The sequence below is a fragment of the Agaricus bisporus genome, assembly GCF_000300575.1.
Source record: "Agaricus bisporus var. bisporus H97 unplaced genomic scaffold AGABI2scaffold_1, whole genome shotgun sequence".
Classification (NCBI taxonomy): domain Eukaryota; kingdom Fungi; phylum Basidiomycota; class Agaricomycetes; order Agaricales; family Agaricaceae; genus Agaricus; species Agaricus bisporus.
The window spans coordinates 1,087,134-1,105,095 of record NW_006267344.1 but is presented as its reverse complement, the minus strand read 5'-3'; the positions used below and the strand labels follow the sequence as shown (position 1 = coordinate 1,105,095).

The following is a 17,962-nucleotide window of genomic DNA, read 5'->3' as shown; positions in this document are numbered from 1 at the left end:
AGGTCTTAGGCATCATAGGTGACTCTGACGGCCTGCCCTGCTGTGGATTCAATTTAAACGATCGCGGCCTCAGATTCATTCGCTATCATTCAATGGTACAAAAATCTCTTTCACAGTAAATATTCTTCTCGCGACCACTTGACATCAAGAGCCAATGATTTCCAGTGTGTACTGTTGCCCGTGCGAAGACCCCATATAGACGTCAAACACCGTTGTTCCGCTCGGGATGCCGTCGCTTGAAAAGCTGGTTGAGCCTCCAGATGCCAGAAGTAAGGACCCATCCGACGATTTCTGTGGTGGATAACCCCGTCGATTTAAATTCACAACTGTCAGACTGACACTTACCGCAGAAAAGGTGGTCGAGGACACTCCACTCTCGCACTTGAACATACCTCCACTCAAGCCGCAGTCCCCTTTAGACGATTTCATCGTGAAGCTATCAGCTGATCCGGAAATCGTGAAAGTCGCCAAGGTCTGTGTTGACCACGTCCCAAGGGAAAGAAGCCCGCCCAAATCAGACCCCGAATGAATGGCATGTATGGTTGCCTTTGTTGGGAGAGATCCTGGATTCTGGAAGAACCTCCAGTCAATAGTTGCTCATTTCAATTCAGAGTTTTTTCCCGCTCACCCCTGTCGGACCTGGCTGCTCGTTCCGGATTTCTTTTGTGAGTAATCGCAATTGACCTATGTGCAATTCAGCTTACGGGAAGAGTCTAATTCATGTAGGTGAGTCTTATTTCACGTCAACTGAGGTCTCGAACTTACGGATGTTGGGGTTCCGGAACCAGACTTGGGTGGATACCTGATGCCCGACGAAGGGCACGATCCGCTCTCGATAGCATCTATGGAAGATTCAGTATACTGCCTTCTTCATTCCATTGTCAACGTACTAATTGGAATGAACTCGCCATCGATTATTGAACCCTTCAAGTTATAATACCAGGATATGGCGTTTAGTGTATTTCCGTTACAACCCAATGACGGCGTTACGCCTGCCACATTTTCGAGTGCCGAGGACAGGGTTGATCGACTGAAGGTTCTGGATGTGCTGGGAGTGATCCCTGCATCTGACAGCCAGTCGTAGGTTGGCAATGTCTGCGTATCGGTCAGTGAATACAATCCCAAAGTTTCTCTTTTGGTGACCTGACTTTGAATAATCTGACAACAGTTTCGAAGAAGGCAACTGCCTAAATCTCCAATGGTGACTTGTTGGTATACCAGGAACGTAAATCATACCTCTGCACCTCTCGGGCTTCCGCTTGGCAAACAAGAAGTCTCCAAAGTGCTCATACAAGTTCCGTGCGTTTCCCACTCATGCTGTTCTGCCATTCAGCTTTTCATTACGGTGACTACAATCAAACGACGGACCTCCCAGAATCGTTCATTTTGTCCGTTAATATCAACCCAATGCTATAGAAAATGAATCCTGGTTCAGAAAAGGAGGATGGTATAGGGACACACTGTGTTCATAAATGACAACGTATCGCTCGCTCCCTGAGAAGTCAACAACTACAGCAGCACAAGATTAACCCGATTGAACCTGGAAAAGCCAGACGACATGGTACTTACTGAACTTATTCCCGTGTAAGCACGCGAGGGATCGCAATTCTGGTCAAAGGTTCCATCACACCTTAAGAAATGTGTATACATGTGAGTGCTTCCGCCATGTGCTTTTAGAGCGATGCTCACTTGTCGGGCCACAATCCTGGCATAACGTCACAAAATCTATAGTGGAGGCTATCAATTAGGCTCACCATGTATTGTCCAGCTATCAATTGGCCCGGTGGACGGATCTGTATCCCAAAACTATCCCCCACAAATTTCTTCCCTCAGTTATACGAATCTAAAAAGATTTTAAACTGATGAATGCACCTGGGTTTGAAGCAAGAGACCCTAATAAACCGGATTTTAATTCCTTTTGTAATTTGAGGGCAAAGACGACTCGGAGATGCATACCCCTGGACTTTCAAAACAACAAGTGTCCGAGACCGGTGAAGTGTTATGGCAAGAAGTAGGCCCACTCGTTGAACAACCAGAGGAAATGCTCGCGCTCCTGCCAAGAAGACTGGTCCTTCCTACGGGAGATCGCAGAGCAATCGCTGCAGCGGCAGAGACCAAAACACCCAAAACAATGGCGCTACGCATATCCTGTATCTCGAAGACGAGAGGTCAGTTTTGATAGAGGAAAACTGATGAATCATCATATACAGGAAAGGACTTACGTCTCGTAGCCAAATAGACCAGACCGCCCACGTTCGGCCCTCGAGGCCTTATCAGTGGCATTTCAACTGAACCCAATAAGCATGTGTTGGTGGAGCTCCTTTCATGGACTCAACAATTAATCAGATGCCCTGAATCAGGCGATGTCCACATGAGTATGGTTACATCCTGTTACAACATCCTTCTAATTTTCTTCATCTGGAAATCATTACCTTGATCCATGTGGAAATAGAACCGTGGTCATGGTGAAGATCATGAAGTATGTTCCTGGGAGATAGACCAACGTTTTAAGGCACAGAGCGTCGTAAAGCACATGGTTCTTCGTCCTTAAGGCTTCTTCCCTTCCAACTAGTTGGAAGCCTGTAACAGTCTGCCATATCAGATTTCACCTGTAGGCGATGGCCTGCTAGGTGTCTTTCAATTCGACACTTACTTGTCGGTATCACTGTCAACGGAACTTAAGATACTAAGTCTGTGACTTCGATATTTTGCGCGGCTTCTTTCCTTTCGCAGGGATCGAAGTAGTACCGTTTCAAATATGATAAATGTTGCTGATCCTTAGGGGTACTATTACTATTTCGAACTCACTCAAAGTCGCCAACTATGGACGACCACACTAAGAACCAGCGCGGCGCGGAAACGAACACGAACAGAAATAGAGTTAAAAAGGGACTGGTCATCTACTCGTCACCCTATAGTAAAGATACTTAATAAGAAACCCCGAGCAATGCTTCCTGACTTCTCAGTTCTGTGGTTTTCTCTCGGAATACTCTTGAGGACTCTGTAGCCGCGGCCTTACACTCATCGCGATATATACCAGGGACCAAAATGTTCTCTAAAGCTCTTGGCTGACATCGAGGTGGGAGGATTAATAGGGGATGCCGTACTGGCTTTGGATTACTTGGTCCGGGATTACGGAGGATAAACTATAACACACTTGAGAGTTTGCCCTTGTGAAGGTATGAACGGAATAGTACGAGAAATTGGAAACGAGAAAATGTCGACTTTGTGTCGGTTTACTAATAAACGCACGCCTCACAATAGAATACCAAAGTCCTTACTACAAATCAGTTACTCCTCAACGCTGACGATATCACCGGTATCTGAGGATATTAGTCTTCTAAGTGGGCAGACCTAAGATCTTGAAAACATCAGCAACTCGTTTCAGTTTCAAGGCTTGACTAGAGTGTGGGCAAATGCATTTGGCGACCAGGAAAGAGGAATGAACATTACTAATATTCAATACGAATCTCATCTGTCTATGTCAATATAGGATGAATTAAACATTAGTGTTTTTCATGTATTTCACACGCAGATACACAGGTATCATTAAGTCGAAGTAGCAGATGTCCTTTCTCAATCGAACCACGCTAGGAGGAACAGAAGTTTATATTTTACGTTCCTCGTGCTTTGCGATAGCGGGGTTCAATGTAGGAGCAGGCCGTTGTCCTTCGTCATTTGGCGCAGTATACTCGGTCATGGGTGTAGACCACTGTCCCGACAAGCTTTGTTCCGAGGAAGTCACCAATGATTCCACCGGAGCTGTTGGCCCCTGCGCATACGCCGAAGTCGCGGGTTCATATGGTGGTACAGTAGGTGACATCTGTAGGCCGAATGCCGACGCGAAACGAGGGTTTATGTGAGGCTGGACGAAAGCCGAAGGTGATGCATATGTTTGTTGATAGGGCAAGCCCGGGAACATATATGGCTGATTGTGAAACTGATTGAACCCTTGAGTAGGGGGATATACCCAAGAAGGATCTGTAGTCGTATTTGTGAGTGAATAATTAATTTTATGGTTATCCTACCTTGCGGATACAAAGACGGTGGGGCTTCGTGGGGCATTCGGGGATCATATTCTTCTAGCTTCATTCCAGAGGGGCTAAGTTGAGGAAGAGGCCCTGTACCTCTGCCGGAAATCCGATCTGAATCAGTGCTATACCGTCTTCCTCTGCCCCGGCCTCTTCCACGAGGAGGGCGGCCGCCCCTGTATGTGGATGGTCTGGATTGTTCAATTTGCGGGCGAGAATGGTCTTTCGGTGATCCCGCTGACTTTTCAAGTTCCACTGGGTCGTATGCATTAGAGTACGGATCATCGTAAGGTTGAGGAGCTGGACGAGAAGGACCAGCACCATAGTCGATGGGCCCTTTGTCATCTGAAGCATTCTTATTCCATAGTTCATTCATCATGTCCTGGTCACGCAGCTGGGATGGTACAGGGGTGGACCGCCTCGAAGAAGACATAGATCTTGCACGGCCATCATTTCGTCTGACTTTCTTAAGTCAAACATGCAAGCAAATATAGGTAGCACGTACTTTCGTTTAAGCCGTCGACGATGTTCCGCCTCTGCTTCATCATCGGAGAATTCTACCTCATCTTCGGCGGGCTCTTCGTCATGCAAATTGCTCGCATCGCTGCCTCTGAAGTGCTTGAGCTGGTTGACAAAGACGAAGTGACTCCGTCTGGGAATGTGAAAAACTCCCCGTCCAATTTTAACCTTTTCAGGATCGAGAGGGTATGCTTGGTTGAATTTGACTTGGTAGAAAGGCTGCGAAGTCGGGCCGAATGTCTCGTATATCTGCCTGGATTCGCATCAACGAGCAGAACCAAACAGGTCGAATTACTACGCACGTAGCCCATGACTTTGCGGTCTTCAAACACAAGCAGTGTGTCGGAATCAAGAGCTTTCTCGGAGCCTCGATTAAAATATTCTGAAGGTGATCCTCTGACAATGACGACGTTGTCGATCAAGGACATTACATCCCCCACTTTCTCAAGTTCCTCATCTTTTCCTACTTCTTCCAGCTCTGGAATTGTTATAATTGAGTCGACAACTTCATTTTTTGTCTGAGGAAGCGTAGTTGCACTAGAGGGACCCGTATCATCTTCATCGAAATCTGGTGTCGACACTTTTTGTTGGGGGACCGGTTGGCTTTTCCCTGCCTCTCCTTCGGGTTCCGAATCTGAAGAATCCGAACTCAGACTTGAATCGGAAGGACTCCTTGCGAAATAATGCGATAAAAAGTAAAAAGATGAAAACTGTGAAGAGGAAGGTGACTCACGCATCGCTTTCGTCCTCTAACGGAGCCGTCAAGTCTTTTTCTATTTCTTCTTCGCTATCGCTGCTCGAGCTGGCGATGTCGTCTTCGCTGTCATTCTTCGGAGAAGCTGGCAGCTGTGATCTTTGCTGGGGAACGTCGACAAATTCGCTGATGAGCAAGAGGTCCTGAGGCAGTGATTGAGGTGCTTTGAAGGTGGTCATGAACGAATGCAAGAACAGAGGGCACAAATTTGTTAATTTGATCTGATCAACTATAGGTTTGATTGCCGGGCCACAACGGAAAGCATTTTCGTGAGCTTAACGAAACGCAAACAAGTCATGTTCAGTCTCCTCCGCCTTCAGTCGACTAGAATCGCGTCGCGCTGCTATTCTACTCAGCAGCAGCCTGGAAAGGCATCGGTGAAGCTCGTCGCAGAACTGCGCAAGCTTACCGAGGTTTCCATTTTGAAAGCCAGAGAGGCTTTAGCCGCGACTAATAACGACGTGAATGCCGCGCTCGGATGGCTCGAAAAGGACCTCGCCACCTCTGGGGCTAAGAAAGCGGAAAAACTGCAGGGCAGAAGCACAAGTCAGGGTCTCATCAGTATCTCCAAGTTTTCAAGCGGGACTGGTGTAAATGCTGTCGCGGGTTATAGCGGCGTCCGTGCTGCAATGGTCGAGCTCAATTGTGAGACTGACTTTGTGGGGCGTAACGAGTTATTTGGAAAACTGGCGGCAGACATTGCCCATACAGCCGCCTACCTCGCCGATATCTCTAATTCAAAAGGTGCTTTCCACCAACACTCCCTCGAACTTCTCCACGATGCACCTCTATTGTCCGAAGCCAACCCTGGCGCTACACCGAGGGGAACGATTTCCACTGCTATCCGAGATGCCATTGCTAAACTTGGGGAGAACATTAGTCTCCGCCGAGCCATCAGTGTTGTTGAAAATCCACCTCTAAAACCCCACCTTGGTCTTCGACTCTCCTCGTATGTACACGGCTCTATCAATAATCCAGACCAAGGTCGCATCGGTGGTCTCGTCTTGCTCGCTTTGAAGTCCAAGACGCTTTCGGATCGCCTTGCTTCTGAAACATTCCGTGATGATTTAGGCCGTCTTGAACGTGCTCTCGCACGGCAAATTGTTGGTTTCGAGACCCTTAGCATCAACGGTGATGGCGAGAGTGCATTGTATAACCAGCCATTTATGATGATGGGCGGCGACAATCCTGACACACCTGTGAAGGACGCCCTCGTTTCGTGGTCTCAACAAAGGGGACTGAGATCTCAGTCTGTGGAAGATGAGGGGGTCGTGGTGTTGGACTTCATGAAGTGGACATTGGGAGAAACCATCACAGAGTAGTCTAATTAACAATCCTAGGCCCATGCTAATATAAGTGACTAGAATAATACCTAGAGATTTTTGTCAGCTTAATCCACCTTCAGCTGTATGCGTTCAATACAAGGAAGTCCATAATTCCAGCCAACTGTGTAAGGCGCTGGATCATCCTTCACGCAAAGCGTCCTGCAGGAAGTTAGTCTGGAAACTCAAATGGCTAATATAGCAATGGCGTACGCATCTACAACCCGGTCAATTAAGGTAATATACTGAAGAGAATATGCTCACATTGGATGCCAACAAACTTGTAATACGTCCCAGCACCCTGAAGTCAACGATGTATAAACCAGATTTCGTGAGAAAGGAAACAGTGCCTACGGTGAAAATGTGCCACCACGAATGTCCTAACAAGCTGTCAACATAGGCCTATGCAACATCGCACACTACTACGCACCTTCGAGGACAAATGCAAAGGGCCATCCAATGGACAGCTTTCTAGCTATTAAGAAATCGCAAAAGATATTGTCCATATTCCAGATCAGGAATCCAAAGACAAAGAGGACTGCCCCAGTACCAAAGAGTTTGGTTATGGCACGTTTTTCTGAGGCTGGTATACGATCAGCAGCTTCCGACCATTTGAGCATGTATATGATCCGTCCAGCGGTGATGAGAAGAATTGTAGCGAACACAACTTGGTGATATACGGGGTTGCGGTAGATATAACTAGAGCGTCGAGATCAGTTCCTGATGACGAAGAATAAAAAACGGGCGCTTCCTGTCGCGCTTACTAGCTCCAGGAGAAAGACAAGTCAAATAGCAAAAGGAAAGCAATTAGTAATTTGCTTCGACGAGATTCGAGGCTGAACCCTGGTCCGTCGTCGAACGTGATGAAAAGGCCCATAGAACCAACATATATCATCGGAAGCTCATCAGCTAGTTGAGCTTCGTATAGGAGAGTCGCATGGAATAGAAAACTGCCGACGCCGACGAGAGCGACGGCCTAAAAAGACTAAGTATTTGTCACACTATTTTTGGGTAAACTCACCAGATATCCAAGAGCGTACCGCTTCGGCAGTACTTGCTTCACCGTGCTCAGATAACCGACCAGGGAAATTGTAATGGTATACAAGTTTGAAAACGAATTGGCCAATTCTGCGATGTAAGGAGTGAATTGATAGTTTGCCTGTTGAAGATGCAATGGCTGAGTTAATCCTATAGTTAAACACTTAAACTACTTGCCTCGCACCAGTCGAGGGTAGCTGTGACAGGTCCATAATAACCAACTTTATTGAGCCATGGCGCGACGGTGGAAAATCCAGGCATGGGTGACAGAGTCAAGGACAAGAAGGGGACAAGAAGGGGCCGGAAGCTTGATTGCACGTCTGCCTATGGATCGGAGGAATCCGACGGCGGATCAAATGAGCTGGGCTAACCGGACATCGGGCCCGACTCGGAAGGCTGAAGAATGTGCCGATGCGTATATTACTAATATGCAAAAAGAATGGAATAAAAACAGTCCCAAGGGTGATTCGAACACCCGACCCCGCGATAACCAAGTAACCTATCATAGGTCTGGACTGCAATCGCATGCTATAACCACTTAGCTATTGGGACTTGCGGTCATTGGGGATGAAATCGTATGTGTGGAGTCCCGTGGCATCAATTTTGGCTGTGACCTTGGATGCGCCTAAACGCTCGTCTCAAACGTTGACCATGCACAAGTCTGGTTCCTCTCTACTTCGCCATGGCCGTTTATCATCGAAATTCAGGAATTCTCGTCCATATGCCACAGCTTTGAAGTCCACAGAACCTGCGGTCGAGATCACAACACTTCCCAACCGAATTCGCGTAGCTACAGACTCAACACCTGGCCATTTTTCCTCTCTCGGCCTCTATGTCGATGCTGGTTCGCGGTATGAATGGCCGGAAGTATCTGGTGTTAGTCATTTCTTGGATAGAATGGCCTTCAAGGTCAGTTTTCTTTTAAAATTGGCATAGTGATATTTGTCAATCTCGTCCACCAGAGCACGCGGACGAGAACAGACGAAGAGATGTCAACTGCGGTGCATTCTCTTGGAGGTCAAATAATGTGCTCATCTTCTCGTGAATCCGTCATGTATCAGTCATCCCACTCCCACTCAGGAACTCCGCTTGCCCTTTCACTAATTGCTGATACCGTGCTCAACCCTTCATTCCATTCCGAAGAAATCGAGGCTCAGCGGGACGCGGCATTCTATGAAGGGCGGGAAATTCAAAGCAAACCCGACATGTTTCTTCCCGAAGTCCTTCATAGCGTTGCCTATGGCGAGAAAGGGCTTGGAAATTCTCTTCTTTGTCCCGAGGATCGTATCAATCTCATCGATGAGCTGACACTTCGTACCGGCTTAAATGCGTGGTACCGACCGGAGCGCATGGTTATTGCGGGCGCGGGAATGCATCACTCTGAACTCGTTGAACTTGCCGACAAGTTTTTTTCGTCATTGAAAGGACCCACCGTTAATCAGGCAACGAGCTCCCGTGCCAACTCCAACCCTTCAACACCGACACACCTTTTACATACATCTGCACCCTCCGTTGCAAAGTCCTTAACACGAGCCGCGTCCTATCTTTTCCCCAGTACAGGTTCCTCTCCATCTCCAACACCCGTAAATCCTTCGTCGACATATACGGGGGGACACCGATTTGTCCACGATTCCTCGGCCGAATTTAACCATCTCTATATCGCGTACGAAGGCATCGGGATCCATGACGATGATATTTATGCCCTTGCGACGATGCAGGTCCTTCTCGGCGGTGGCGGCAGTTTTTCTGCAGGTAACATTTCGTCTTCCTCGCGCATTGATGCATGTCTCTCATCCTATTTTTCCAGGTGGCCCTGGGAAAGGAATGTACTCACGACTTTATACCCATATTCTCAATCATTACCCACAGATTGATCATTGCTCATCTTTCCATCATATCTATACCGACTCTTCCCTCTTTGGCTTATTCGCCTCATTCCTTCCTGCTGGATCCGGTTTGAGAAACGGAAACACACCCGGCCAAATTCTTCCTCATCTCATACATCAACTTAGCTTACTGCTTTACACTGCTATCCCTTCTGTCGAGCTCGATAGGGCTAAGAACCAGCTCAAATCCAGCTTGATGATGGCTTTAGAGAGTCGGGCTGTCGAGGTTGAAGACTTGGGTAGACAGGTATGCCCCAAATTCGCAGTTCTGTTCTTTCCCCTCTAACCTATGCATTGGGACAGATTCTAGTACATGGGCGTAAGGTTCCTATTCATGAAATGACAGAGAAAATTGATCAGGTCGACAACAATACCATTCATCGTGTTGCGGCAAGGATCTTTGGTCCTAGTTCTGGTGGTAAGCCCACCGTGGTTTGCATGGGCCATGAAGATACTGGGAGCTATAATGAAGTTTTCCGCAAATATGGACTTGCTGCATCTGTCTAATCAGTCTCTGTGTTCGGTATTTTGGTTTACTTTTAGAAAAAACTATTTGGCAACATTTGCTCTTCAGAAAGCCACCTCATAATAATAATTGAAGTAAAAGTAATACAGTGATTAATGTTACAAGAATGAGTAATTGTATTGCAAGAGCATTTTAACTGCTTTTGAGCTTGTGCCATCTCGTTGATCGCGTCGTAGCAAGGAAGATCTGTGAATTTGGTTTATTGCCCATCCATGAACCTTGCTGTTGAGGCATCAAGTTGGTAATCTAAAATGAAGGTAAGTGTCAAAATATGTGCTACGGTGAACAAAGATCGTACCATAAATCGACTGCCAATTTCAATTGCCCCAGGCTTTACTCCTTCGGATAATGTCAGGCTTAATATGTCCCAGACCGTAAGCTGAACGTATCGGTTCGCAGGTCTGCGATACGTTTGTGAATCTTCCACTGCAATTACTCGAAAGCTGCGAACGTCTCGGGGTGGGCATGCTGTCTGCATCAATGGTAAACATTTGAGTCGAGATCTACACAAGGATATTTGTTACCTGTAGTTCCTTCTCAATCTCTTCCCCAACCTGCTCGCGTTCTACTTGCATACATCTCTTAGTATGCTGCGCAAGCCATGCTGCATCTTGTGAAGATATTCGAGATAATAGACCGAGCGCATCGTCGTGTTCCTCTAATTGATCATAAAGTTCCTCAATGTGATCTGGTGGTTCATCTACAACCAGAATTTCGTTATTTCGGAAGGGCTACTCAAACGGATGTATCGCGCACCGCTGGTGTGTCTGGACAAGACACTGCCCGCTCGTCTTTCCAGCTTGTCAATGTACGATTCATATCTTGCTATTTTCTTATCGAAGTTCGCTTGTATTTTGGATGCTCCTTCTTGGCGCTTTTTCTGGTAAAACAGAGTGAGAGGGGCGCGGCAAACATTGTGAGGAAAAGTGTCGCACCTCCCATTGTTCATTGACCTTCATCTCCTCTGCCTCGCCCCTAGGTCCTTCTCTCCATTTTTTACCAGTCGCGTCGGTGCAGAATTCGATAAATGCGAGGGGGTGAGTCTATCTATTGTAAGATCAGAGAGACAGAACATCATTTAAGGCAATTCACCTTTACTACGACAACATCCATGGAAGCAATAGGACCACCATCTGGTGTTAAACTGTGCATCGTAGAGATAGAGGGTCCTTTTGTAAACCCTAGTTTGGCATCCCACGACAATAAATGCGACGAGTTTCCACTAAGCACCAGTTTCACACTGTTGTACGCATCTAGAATATCTTGAGGTTCTTTCCGTTCCGAGTTGAGCTTGGATTCGATAAGTCGACTAGGTCAACGAAACCTGATTTTCCTTACCCTTGCTCCAGCAACGCCTATTTTTCTCCCAATACGGATGCTACCTCTTTCCACTGCCCTAGCCATGGGAGCGTCAATTCTTGCCTTGAGTCGATACCATCCATCGGTAATTTCAAGTTCCGGAAATGTTGAACCGGTCCCATCTTCCGGACTGAAGATGTTCGATATACATAGATTCATCGGTAGGGCAGCGGGTGCATCTTGAGTGGATATAAGCCGCAATGCTGGTCGTTTCGCTTGATTAAGTTCCCGTTCATATCTAAGTTGATGAGCAAATGGGATTCTGGGCCGAAAGAGTTCCTCACCGATATAATAGTTGTCGTTTGACTTCTCGCCAGCACCATCGCCTGGTACTCGAATCGTTCTCACTTTCTGGATCTAACGCAACCATGCCAGCGAGCTTCCAAAGGATTAAAGCCCAGTGATTATCAACCCAAGGCTTCGTAGCTAAAGAGCATCCTAGGTTGAGCAGCTCCTCCAGAGCAGCTGCAGGTCCAAGCACTTGTGGTATCTCGTCTACCAGTGATGGTAGGATAGTTGAAGTGGTGTGAAACGAGTAGTAAGTAGCGAGTGTAGGTGTAATTTGCTTGAGTTCGTGTATATTTCTGCGCATTTAGTCTATAAATCCCGTCTCTGAAGGTACGGCATATATTACCCACATTTGCATGGATTCGAAATCTTCTTTTGTGTATTGTTGCGGCCGCAGTCCAGAACTGGATAATGTTTTTCTATTTGGAGGATGGGCTGTAGATGAGGTAAGTGCAAATCCGAGGCTGCGCTGAAAAATTGGACGCGCACACAGGTTGAAGAATGTCTTGTGATGTTTGGCACGCGAGATAGTACGTATTTCGGGTGTTGAGGCGGACATTATGCTAGACGGACTTCCCGCCTTTTCCTTGCGTGCTGATTCTTGGAGTTTCATCCATCCTGGTTCTCCGGGGCGCATTCCAGGTTTGAAAGGGGTAACAAAAGGGGCCGGTGTAGTCCGAGAAGTACGAACTGGAGGGCGACCTGGTGTTTGAATGCTCGCCATTGTTTTTGTGGTTGGCAGGGGCGTCGAGGGCGTCAGAGGAGACTTTGGCCACTGTGTCATATTTGCAACTGACGCAAAATTCACTCGCGGATTGAGAGGTGAAGCAAGGTGATTCTTGACCGGAGTGCTTTTTATTAATGGTGATCGGAATGATTTTTGCTTCATCGAAGGCTGGTCGACAGTGGGAAATTTGTTCGAATTAATGGGACGTGAAAATGCAGATGGGGAGGGAGACTCGGGCGTTGGCAAACTGTTATCCATGACTCGAAGTGCAGGACGTTGAAAAGGCGAGTGCGGCAGAGGATCTACGACATTTGATGGATTCACGTTTTCTGTGTCCTCTAAATCTCCTTCCCAGGACTTAAACCGTTCGCGCGCTTTTGCAAGGGCCGCTGCGGACGGTGCAATTATTGATTTCGTTCCCGGTCTCACGAAACCAGTAGGCCGGAGCATTGCCGATGAGGAGGCAAAGGAAGGATGTTGGAAACTGACAGCAGGTAAAGTCGTCGACGGTTGCAACCAAGTATCATAGTCCTGTTCTGAAGGAGGTAGCGGGGATGGAGAACGTTCCGGGTCATGCCCGATGGATGAAGCAGATGTAAATCCCAAACCTGGAGGGATTGACGAACTTTTGCCAGATGGTGGATGCTGACTAGTGAATGGATTGTCTGGGTCATCTCTAACGTTAGATGGTAGCGCAGTGGCCTTTGTAAAGCCTAGGAAGGGTTGTGTAGGAGTGAGATTGGTGCAGGATTGGTCGATGTCTCCCGGCGACGATAGCCTCGGCTTCTTTCTCACAGGAGAGCTGGGGGGAGATGTATCTGAGAGATGACATTAGTTCCCATTAGCTGCATGGACTAGCGAAGGACAGAGGATCACAAACCGATAGGCATGGCGGGCGCATGCAGACGCGTTTGTCACGTTACCGGTTACCTGTCGGTGTGACGGCTAGGAATGACGTGACCGTCGGTGATGGCGCTCTAATGTCGGTGGGCAATGTGGGAAGTGGTCCAGGTTGCCTCCTCCACCGATAGCCTGCAGGGGGGAGTCAATTTTTTGATTTGGACAGGAGAGCAGGATGGATGATAGACCCAATGGCTCGCTGACGCCGGCATCGGTATCTCAGCGCCTTGATTGTCGGGACCTGTATCATTAAGAGGGTCTATTATATCGCATATGCCGCAATGTCGGCAGCGAGGAAGCAACGGAGCGAGAGGAAGGTCATGGAGTGTGCACATCATACAAGGCACCGGTGACTAAAATAATACAACACAATCACTTCCTAGCACACAAACACACAGCCGTCATCTCCAGTTCTCCAGCCTCGGTCAGCACTTCCTCCGTTGTCTTCATGAACGGAACAGCTACCGCTCAACCCTCTCCCAACGCGTCAGCCAGACCGGCTAAACCACCTCCCCCAGGACCTGCTCCCCCAGCCCCCATATCAGCTCCCCCAGCTCCCCCGACGTCTTCCCAGCCTCCACCCCGAACACCCACTACGCCTTCGTCAGCTTCCACTCCCGTAAATGGCACCCAATCGACCAAGGGTAAGAAACGGAATGATGTTCCTGTTGACAACGCAGGCGTGTATGAGAGTGTCAAGAACAGAATAGCAGCTCTTGAAGAGGAGGAAGTTTTAGAAGAGGAGGAAGAAAGGAGATTTGGTCTGTCTCCACGGGTGCTTTCTAGCAGTTTATCTGACGAGTAGCACACACAGCTGAGGAAGCGCAAAAATCCATTAAAGGCATGGAAGAGAATGCCATCCATGCGAAATACTTTGAATTGGTAAAGACTTTGCGTCATTTGGACTCTCAGTTATTTAGATGGCACAATCTTAGTTTGCAGAATTCAAGCGTGCGGAACGAGATCATGCCAAAGAGAAGCAGAAACTCACCAAGGATAAGGATGCAGGTTCGGCAAGGCCACTCGCAACCATACGCATCCCTAAGTTTTCTTCTAGCCAAATCTCAACTTACCAAGGCGAATCAAGGTAAAGCCAAGATCGAGGGGCTCGCTCGTGAGTTGCAGAAAGTAAGGATGACTTGTTTTTGTTTTGTGCTTCTCTTAATCATTCGTTCTTCACAGGAGAACAAACGTCTGCGAGTGCGTATGAAAACCGCGTGGAAATCTCGCCGCTTACATCGTATAGGAGGACAACAAAGGATTGAGGCGAGAGATCACCGACCAGCAGACTGAAGTGTGTCCCTCCAATAGCGGCTCTCATATTTCTCAAAGTCCTGAACTTACTCCATAGCTCTTGCAAGCCCGAAATAGTCTCGCCAAGCAAGATGACAAGGCGAAGCTTCAGGATACCAAATATCGCGAAATGCCTGATATCGTCATCAAATTAGTCTGTCGTTATCGTGCCGAGCTTTGTTTTAAGATTTCTCGCAAGACCAAACTCTCTCGTTTGTTCCGCGCGTTCACAGAACGGATGGAAGATCCAGGAAAGAAACTCGACGGAAGCAATACTATTTCCAAGGTAGAGACTACAAAAGATCAAGCCTCAGTAGCAAAGCCGAGTATCCAGTTCATCTTCACCCATAACGGTCGTACGGTCGACGAAAACCAGACACCGGAGGATGTGGGCATCGAAGATAAAGACGAAATTCTAGCGGTGGAGCTAATGGATCTGACTGAGAATCCAGAGGATGTCAGAGAATGGGTGCGTTATCCCAATTCCTCGTTTTCTCCGTCTAGAAATCAGAGCACCAAATTTCCAATACTATCGATGTACAGGAAGAGTATGTGGAACCTCGAAGAGAGTCTCTCAAGAAAAATTGGAATGACAATCCCCAGGAGTAAGCCCTTAGGGACTGCCTTCCCAATGAGAATTAATGCGTCTCATAGGGCCAAAAAGACGCTGGAAGATATCTTTGACGGCGTGTAAATTTCCGTAGCATTTTTCATAAAGTCAAATAATTCTAACTGACTTCATTGTAGTGCCCGAGAACGGTTGAAAGACGTCCTTCGGCAATACGAGCTACGGGAACGACATTTCGAATGTGTCATACGCTCTAAGGAACTCGAAGTTCTGCTATCCCGCGCTCGCGCAGCGGAATCCAAACAGTTGCTTCAGAACGAACGCAACCGGGCAGATAAGCTAGATGAAGAGGTGGGCATATCATCGTTTCCAAAATGATTCCATTTTACTTCATTTTCTCCCTTCAATTCGCGCATTTACTCAACTTTTCTCTTTGTTTTTCTCTCTTTTGTTCATATTTCCCATGGATATCTTGCGGTGGTCGCATTCACTTCGCGGGGGTCATTGAACTCTTCCGGGTATAGGCCCAACAGCTTAAAGCAGAAGTGGACGAAGTTCAAGCAGAAAAAAACATAATCATCGATAAGCTTCTGACTTGCTGCAAAGAAGTCAGTGCTTTTTCCTGTCATTGTCATCACTATTCACCAATCTCATCGGGGTCTGGCCCATTTTGGGCGTAGTTAAAACAAAAGCCCACTGCAGAACGCGCTCAACGACAATTTGCAGCGCTCAAGGAGGAGTTGGAGAAGTTGGAGAAGAGGATACCCAAGATTAAGAAGAGTATCGATAGTGCTGGTTAGATCTTTTGGATAGCTTAACCCGTCACTTATCATCTGCCTGTCGGACGGTGACAATCAGCGATCAAAGAGGTTCCACATGGGTAAAAAAGATGATGCGATATACTCCACTAACACGAATTACAGCCATGGTATCTATGTGATCCAGTAACCCTAAGTCATTAATGCAATTGTCCACTGAAAACAAAAAGTAGGTGTCCGTTTGAAATGCCGTCGCCCATCGTGATATCTAGACCAACACATCCAACTCCTCTATGGATCCTATTATGCCGGACTTGGTGAAAGTCTTTCCCTTCACAGCTTGCAAACCCTCGCCATCATATGTGACGAGAGGAGAAAGTTCGATGGTAACGCCCGGCTTGATGCTCGCACCAGCTCGCTCTAGGAAACGATGATGTTGGGCGAGCAGATCGCGTCGGCTTGTGTCTGGATCATCAGAGCCAGTTCCAGGAGCATTCTTCAGCGGGCTAAATTCTTCTCGCCTCTCAACTTCCAAGACAGCGAAGCGCTCAGTGAACGGGAATACATCAAAAACGAACATCTCGAGCTTCATGCCATTAGGCTTGCTCGGCTTTACGGGTTGACCTGACTCGAGATCAACATGAGGAATCTTTTTGCGTGCAATGTGGAATGCAAGTTCGTCTTCAAAGCTTTCCACGCGCTTAAGGAAGGAAGTGGTGTAAAAGTGATTGGCTATATTCCCAGCTCGGAATGCTAACTCGCCCGTTTCGGAGTCACGACGTTCGGCCTGCTCCTTGGAAATCTCCGAATATTCGACGACCCCATACTTATTGCCACGACGGGCAACAACACCAACAGATTCTGTGGGAGACGCTTTGGGAACTACTTTAGCGGCACAGTCGGCTTGTTTTTGGATACCATAACCGAGGAAAACAGGATCAGCCACACGGACAAGACAGTTATCCACGCAATAAGCATGAAGGTAAAGGATACCACGCTTTTCGAGGTCGGAGAGGACTGAATCTGGTTTGCCAGGGGAGAGAGGGGAGCGAGTGGCAGCATATATTCCACCGTTACCATCAGGGGCCACGGCAATGCGAGAAGGGGTATCGAGAAGGACCTTGCCTTCCATCGTCAGACAAGGAAGAGTGCCTGTGCGGTGTGTTATCGATAAAAGGATCACTTCGACAACTAAAGAGGGGGAAAATACCTTGTTCGAAGAATATGATGTCGGCGGCATTCAGTCCAAAGTAGGAGTTTTTGATGAAAAACTCCTCCGTGTCGCGACGAGTGGGACCACTCGTCATCACGTACCACGGGACAATGACAGACCCAGCCTGTTTGCCATTCTCCAGTTCAGCGACGCGTTGTAAGCGAGCAATTCGCTCGGCCTGATACTGGAAGAGAGATTTGTGAGATGGAAGCCCGATGTCATAGCATCCTTTGGGTGCACTGCTGCCAAGGCGAGTACCCTGGCCACCCGCCATGAGTAAGACGCCAACACAACCACGGGAAACGGCATCGAGACCAATCTGTCGCCACTCCTGTTGTTTCTCGGAATTACCAACAATGGAGTCAGTGGCATCCCTCGGAAGGGGTTCGATAGCCTCAGCCTGAGCTGCAGAATCATTGGAGGCGGCTTCAGTAACGATGGCCTTCTTATAGATGCGATTGACACGTTCGATGTCGAGAGCTTCGAGTTGGGCGGAGAGAGATTTCTGGTCAGCTGGAGAGAGGCCATCCCAGAACTTGAGAAGATGGCCTTGTCCAGCAGTCTCGTATCGTTTTTTCAGATGATCGATAGACATCATGATAATGATGATGATGGAGCGAGAGATGAAATTAAACGAGTGGCAAAGAGCTAGTAATTAATATAAGTATACCTCGGTGTTTGCCGTCGTCCGACGAACAGCGTTTACGCTGCGCCCGGTCGGCGACAGACCAACATCACGCACCTGTGCTAGATGTTACCACTAGCATCCGTTCAACCGTC

The 17,962-nt window shown here is 47.7% G+C and overlaps 8 protein-coding genes and 1 non-coding gene across 9 annotated transcripts; 4 read left to right on the top strand and 5 right to left on the bottom strand.

Annotated features, from left to right (window-relative positions):
• Positions 1-144: 144 nt before the first annotated feature.
• On the bottom strand, positions 145-2,145 carry AGABI2DRAFT_62276 (ribonuclease T2; the record flags this gene model as incomplete). The annotated part of the gene is made up of 14 exons (XM_006454092.1): positions 145-291; positions 346-570; positions 629-660; positions 762-842; positions 891-1,095; positions 1,149-1,187; positions 1,237-1,317; positions 1,369-1,410; positions 1,462-1,509; positions 1,570-1,630; positions 1,690-1,705; positions 1,755-1,806; positions 1,873-1,893; positions 1,957-2,145. 14 exons carry the CDS (start codon positions 2,143-2,145, stop codon positions 145-147), a joined length of 1,239 nt encoding a protein of 412 aa, XP_006454155.1.
• Positions 2,146-3,665: 1,520 nt separating this feature from the next.
• On the top strand, positions 3,666-4,086 carry AGABI2DRAFT_189455 (hypothetical protein). Its single transcript, XM_006454091.1, has 2 exons — positions 3,666-3,983; positions 4,031-4,086. The coding sequence occupies exon 1, from the start codon at positions 3,699-3,701 to the stop codon at positions 3,861-3,863; it is 165 nt and encodes a 54-aa protein (XP_006454154.1). The 5' UTR covers positions 3,666-3,698; the 3' UTR covers positions 3,864-3,983; positions 4,031-4,086.
• A 470-nt stretch (positions 4,087-4,556) lies between these two features.
• AGABI2DRAFT_147520 (hypothetical protein) lies at positions 4,557-6,626 on the top strand (the record flags this gene model as incomplete). The annotated part of the gene is made up of 2 exons (XM_006454090.1): positions 4,557-4,736; positions 5,667-6,626. 2 exons carry the CDS (start codon positions 4,557-4,559, stop codon positions 6,624-6,626), a joined length of 1,140 nt encoding a protein of 379 aa, XP_006454153.1.
• AGABI2DRAFT_132868 (hypothetical protein) lies at positions 6,598-7,944 on the bottom strand. Its single transcript, XM_006454089.1, has 8 exons — positions 7,842-7,944; positions 7,648-7,785; positions 7,391-7,602; positions 7,057-7,325; positions 6,981-7,006; positions 6,891-6,927; positions 6,840-6,843; positions 6,598-6,788 (listed from the first exon to the last, which is right to left on the bottom strand). Exons 1-8 carry the CDS (start codon positions 7,923-7,925, stop codon positions 6,695-6,697), a joined length of 864 nt encoding a protein of 287 aa, XP_006454152.1. The 5' UTR covers positions 7,926-7,944; the 3' UTR covers positions 6,598-6,694.
• Positions 7,945-8,116: 172 nt separating this feature from the next.
• On the bottom strand, positions 8,117-8,216 carry AGABI2DRAFT_t4. Its single transcript has one exon. It is a non-coding gene; the product is annotated as a tRNA-Cys (tRNA).
• A 72-nt stretch (positions 8,217-8,288) lies between these two features.
• Positions 8,289-10,205, top strand: AGABI2DRAFT_189453 (hypothetical protein). Its single transcript, XM_006454088.1, has 4 exons — positions 8,289-8,573; positions 8,627-9,416; positions 9,472-9,797; positions 9,854-10,205. Exons 1-4 carry the CDS (start codon positions 8,316-8,318, stop codon positions 10,055-10,057), a joined length of 1,578 nt encoding a protein of 525 aa, XP_006454151.1. The 5' UTR covers positions 8,289-8,315; the 3' UTR covers positions 10,058-10,205.
• A 3-nt stretch (positions 10,206-10,208) lies between these two features.
• On the bottom strand, positions 10,209-13,340 carry AGABI2DRAFT_113908 (hypothetical protein; the record flags this gene model as incomplete). Its single annotated transcript, XM_006454087.1, has 11 exons — positions 10,209-10,322; positions 10,375-10,548; positions 10,601-10,776; positions 10,833-10,956; positions 11,012-11,119; positions 11,169-11,366; positions 11,415-11,673; positions 11,720-12,000; positions 12,070-12,158; positions 12,213-13,268; positions 13,331-13,340. The coding sequence occupies 11 exons, from the start codon at positions 13,338-13,340 to the stop codon at positions 10,209-10,211; spliced, it is 2,589 nt and encodes an 862-aa protein (XP_006454150.1).
• Positions 13,341-14,094: 754 nt separating this feature from the next.
• Positions 14,095-16,066, top strand: AGABI2DRAFT_189452 (hypothetical protein). The gene is made up of 12 exons (XM_006454086.1): positions 14,095-14,111; positions 14,165-14,232; positions 14,286-14,358; positions 14,408-14,478; positions 14,533-14,550; positions 14,597-14,644; positions 14,702-15,112; positions 15,187-15,248; positions 15,298-15,333; positions 15,391-15,562; positions 15,736-15,819; positions 15,892-16,066. The coding sequence occupies exons 2-12, from the start codon at positions 14,194-14,196 to the stop codon at positions 16,009-16,011; spliced, it is 1,134 nt and encodes a 377-aa protein (XP_006454149.1). The 5' UTR covers positions 14,095-14,111; positions 14,165-14,193; the 3' UTR covers positions 16,012-16,066.
• A 7-nt stretch (positions 16,067-16,073) lies between these two features.
• Positions 16,074-17,793, bottom strand: AGABI2DRAFT_189451 (hypothetical protein). Its single transcript, XM_006454085.1, has 2 exons — positions 17,180-17,793; positions 16,074-17,121 (listed from the first exon to the last, which is right to left on the bottom strand). The coding sequence occupies exons 1-2, from the start codon at positions 17,778-17,780 to the stop codon at positions 16,238-16,240; spliced, it is 1,485 nt and encodes a 494-aa protein (XP_006454148.1). The 5' UTR covers positions 17,781-17,793; the 3' UTR covers positions 16,074-16,237.
• Positions 17,794-17,962: the final 169 nt, after the last annotated feature.

Coding starts and splice junctions, on each gene's coding strand:
- AGABI2DRAFT_189455 (XM_006454091.1), top strand. CDS start 3,699: ATGGGTGTAGACCACTGTCCCGACAAGCTTTGTTCCGAGGAAGTCACC.
- AGABI2DRAFT_132868 (XM_006454089.1), bottom strand. CDS start 7,925: ATGCCTGGATTTTCCACCGTCGCGCCATGGCTCAATAAAGTTGGTTAT. Junction 7,786..7,841: donor CTACCCTCGACTGGTGCGAG/GCAAGTAGTTTA, acceptor CATCTTCAACAG/GCAAACTATCAATTCACTCC. Junction 7,603..7,647: donor GGTACGCTCTTGGATATCTG/GTGAGTTTACCC, acceptor TAGTCTTTTTAG/GCCGTCGCTCTCGTCGGCGT.
- AGABI2DRAFT_189453 (XM_006454088.1), top strand. CDS start 8,316: ATGCACAAGTCTGGTTCCTCTCTACTTCGCCATGGCCGTTTATCATCG. Junction 9,417..9,471: donor TGGCGGCAGTTTTTCTGCAG/GTAACATTTCGT, acceptor CTATTTTTCCAG/GTGGCCCTGGGAAAGGAATG. Junction 9,798..9,853: donor TTGAAGACTTGGGTAGACAG/GTATGCCCCAAA, acceptor GCATTGGGACAG/ATTCTAGTACATGGGCGTAA.
- AGABI2DRAFT_189452 (XM_006454086.1), top strand. CDS start 14,194: ATGGAAGAGAATGCCATCCATGCGAAATACTTTGAATTG. Junction 14,233..14,285: donor ATGCGAAATACTTTGAATTG/GTAAAGACTTTG, acceptor GCACAATCTTAG/TTTGCAGAATTCAAGCGTGC. Junction 15,334..15,390: donor GAAGATATCTTTGACGGCGT/GTAAATTTCCGT, acceptor ACTTCATTGTAG/TGCCCGAGAACGGTTGAAAG.
- AGABI2DRAFT_189451 (XM_006454085.1), bottom strand. CDS start 17,780: ATGATGTCTATCGATCATCTGAAAAAACGATACGAGACTGCTGGACAA. Junction 17,122..17,179: donor CATCATATTCTTCGAACAAG/GTATTTTCCCCC, acceptor CACACCGCACAG/GCACTCTTCCTTGTCTGACG.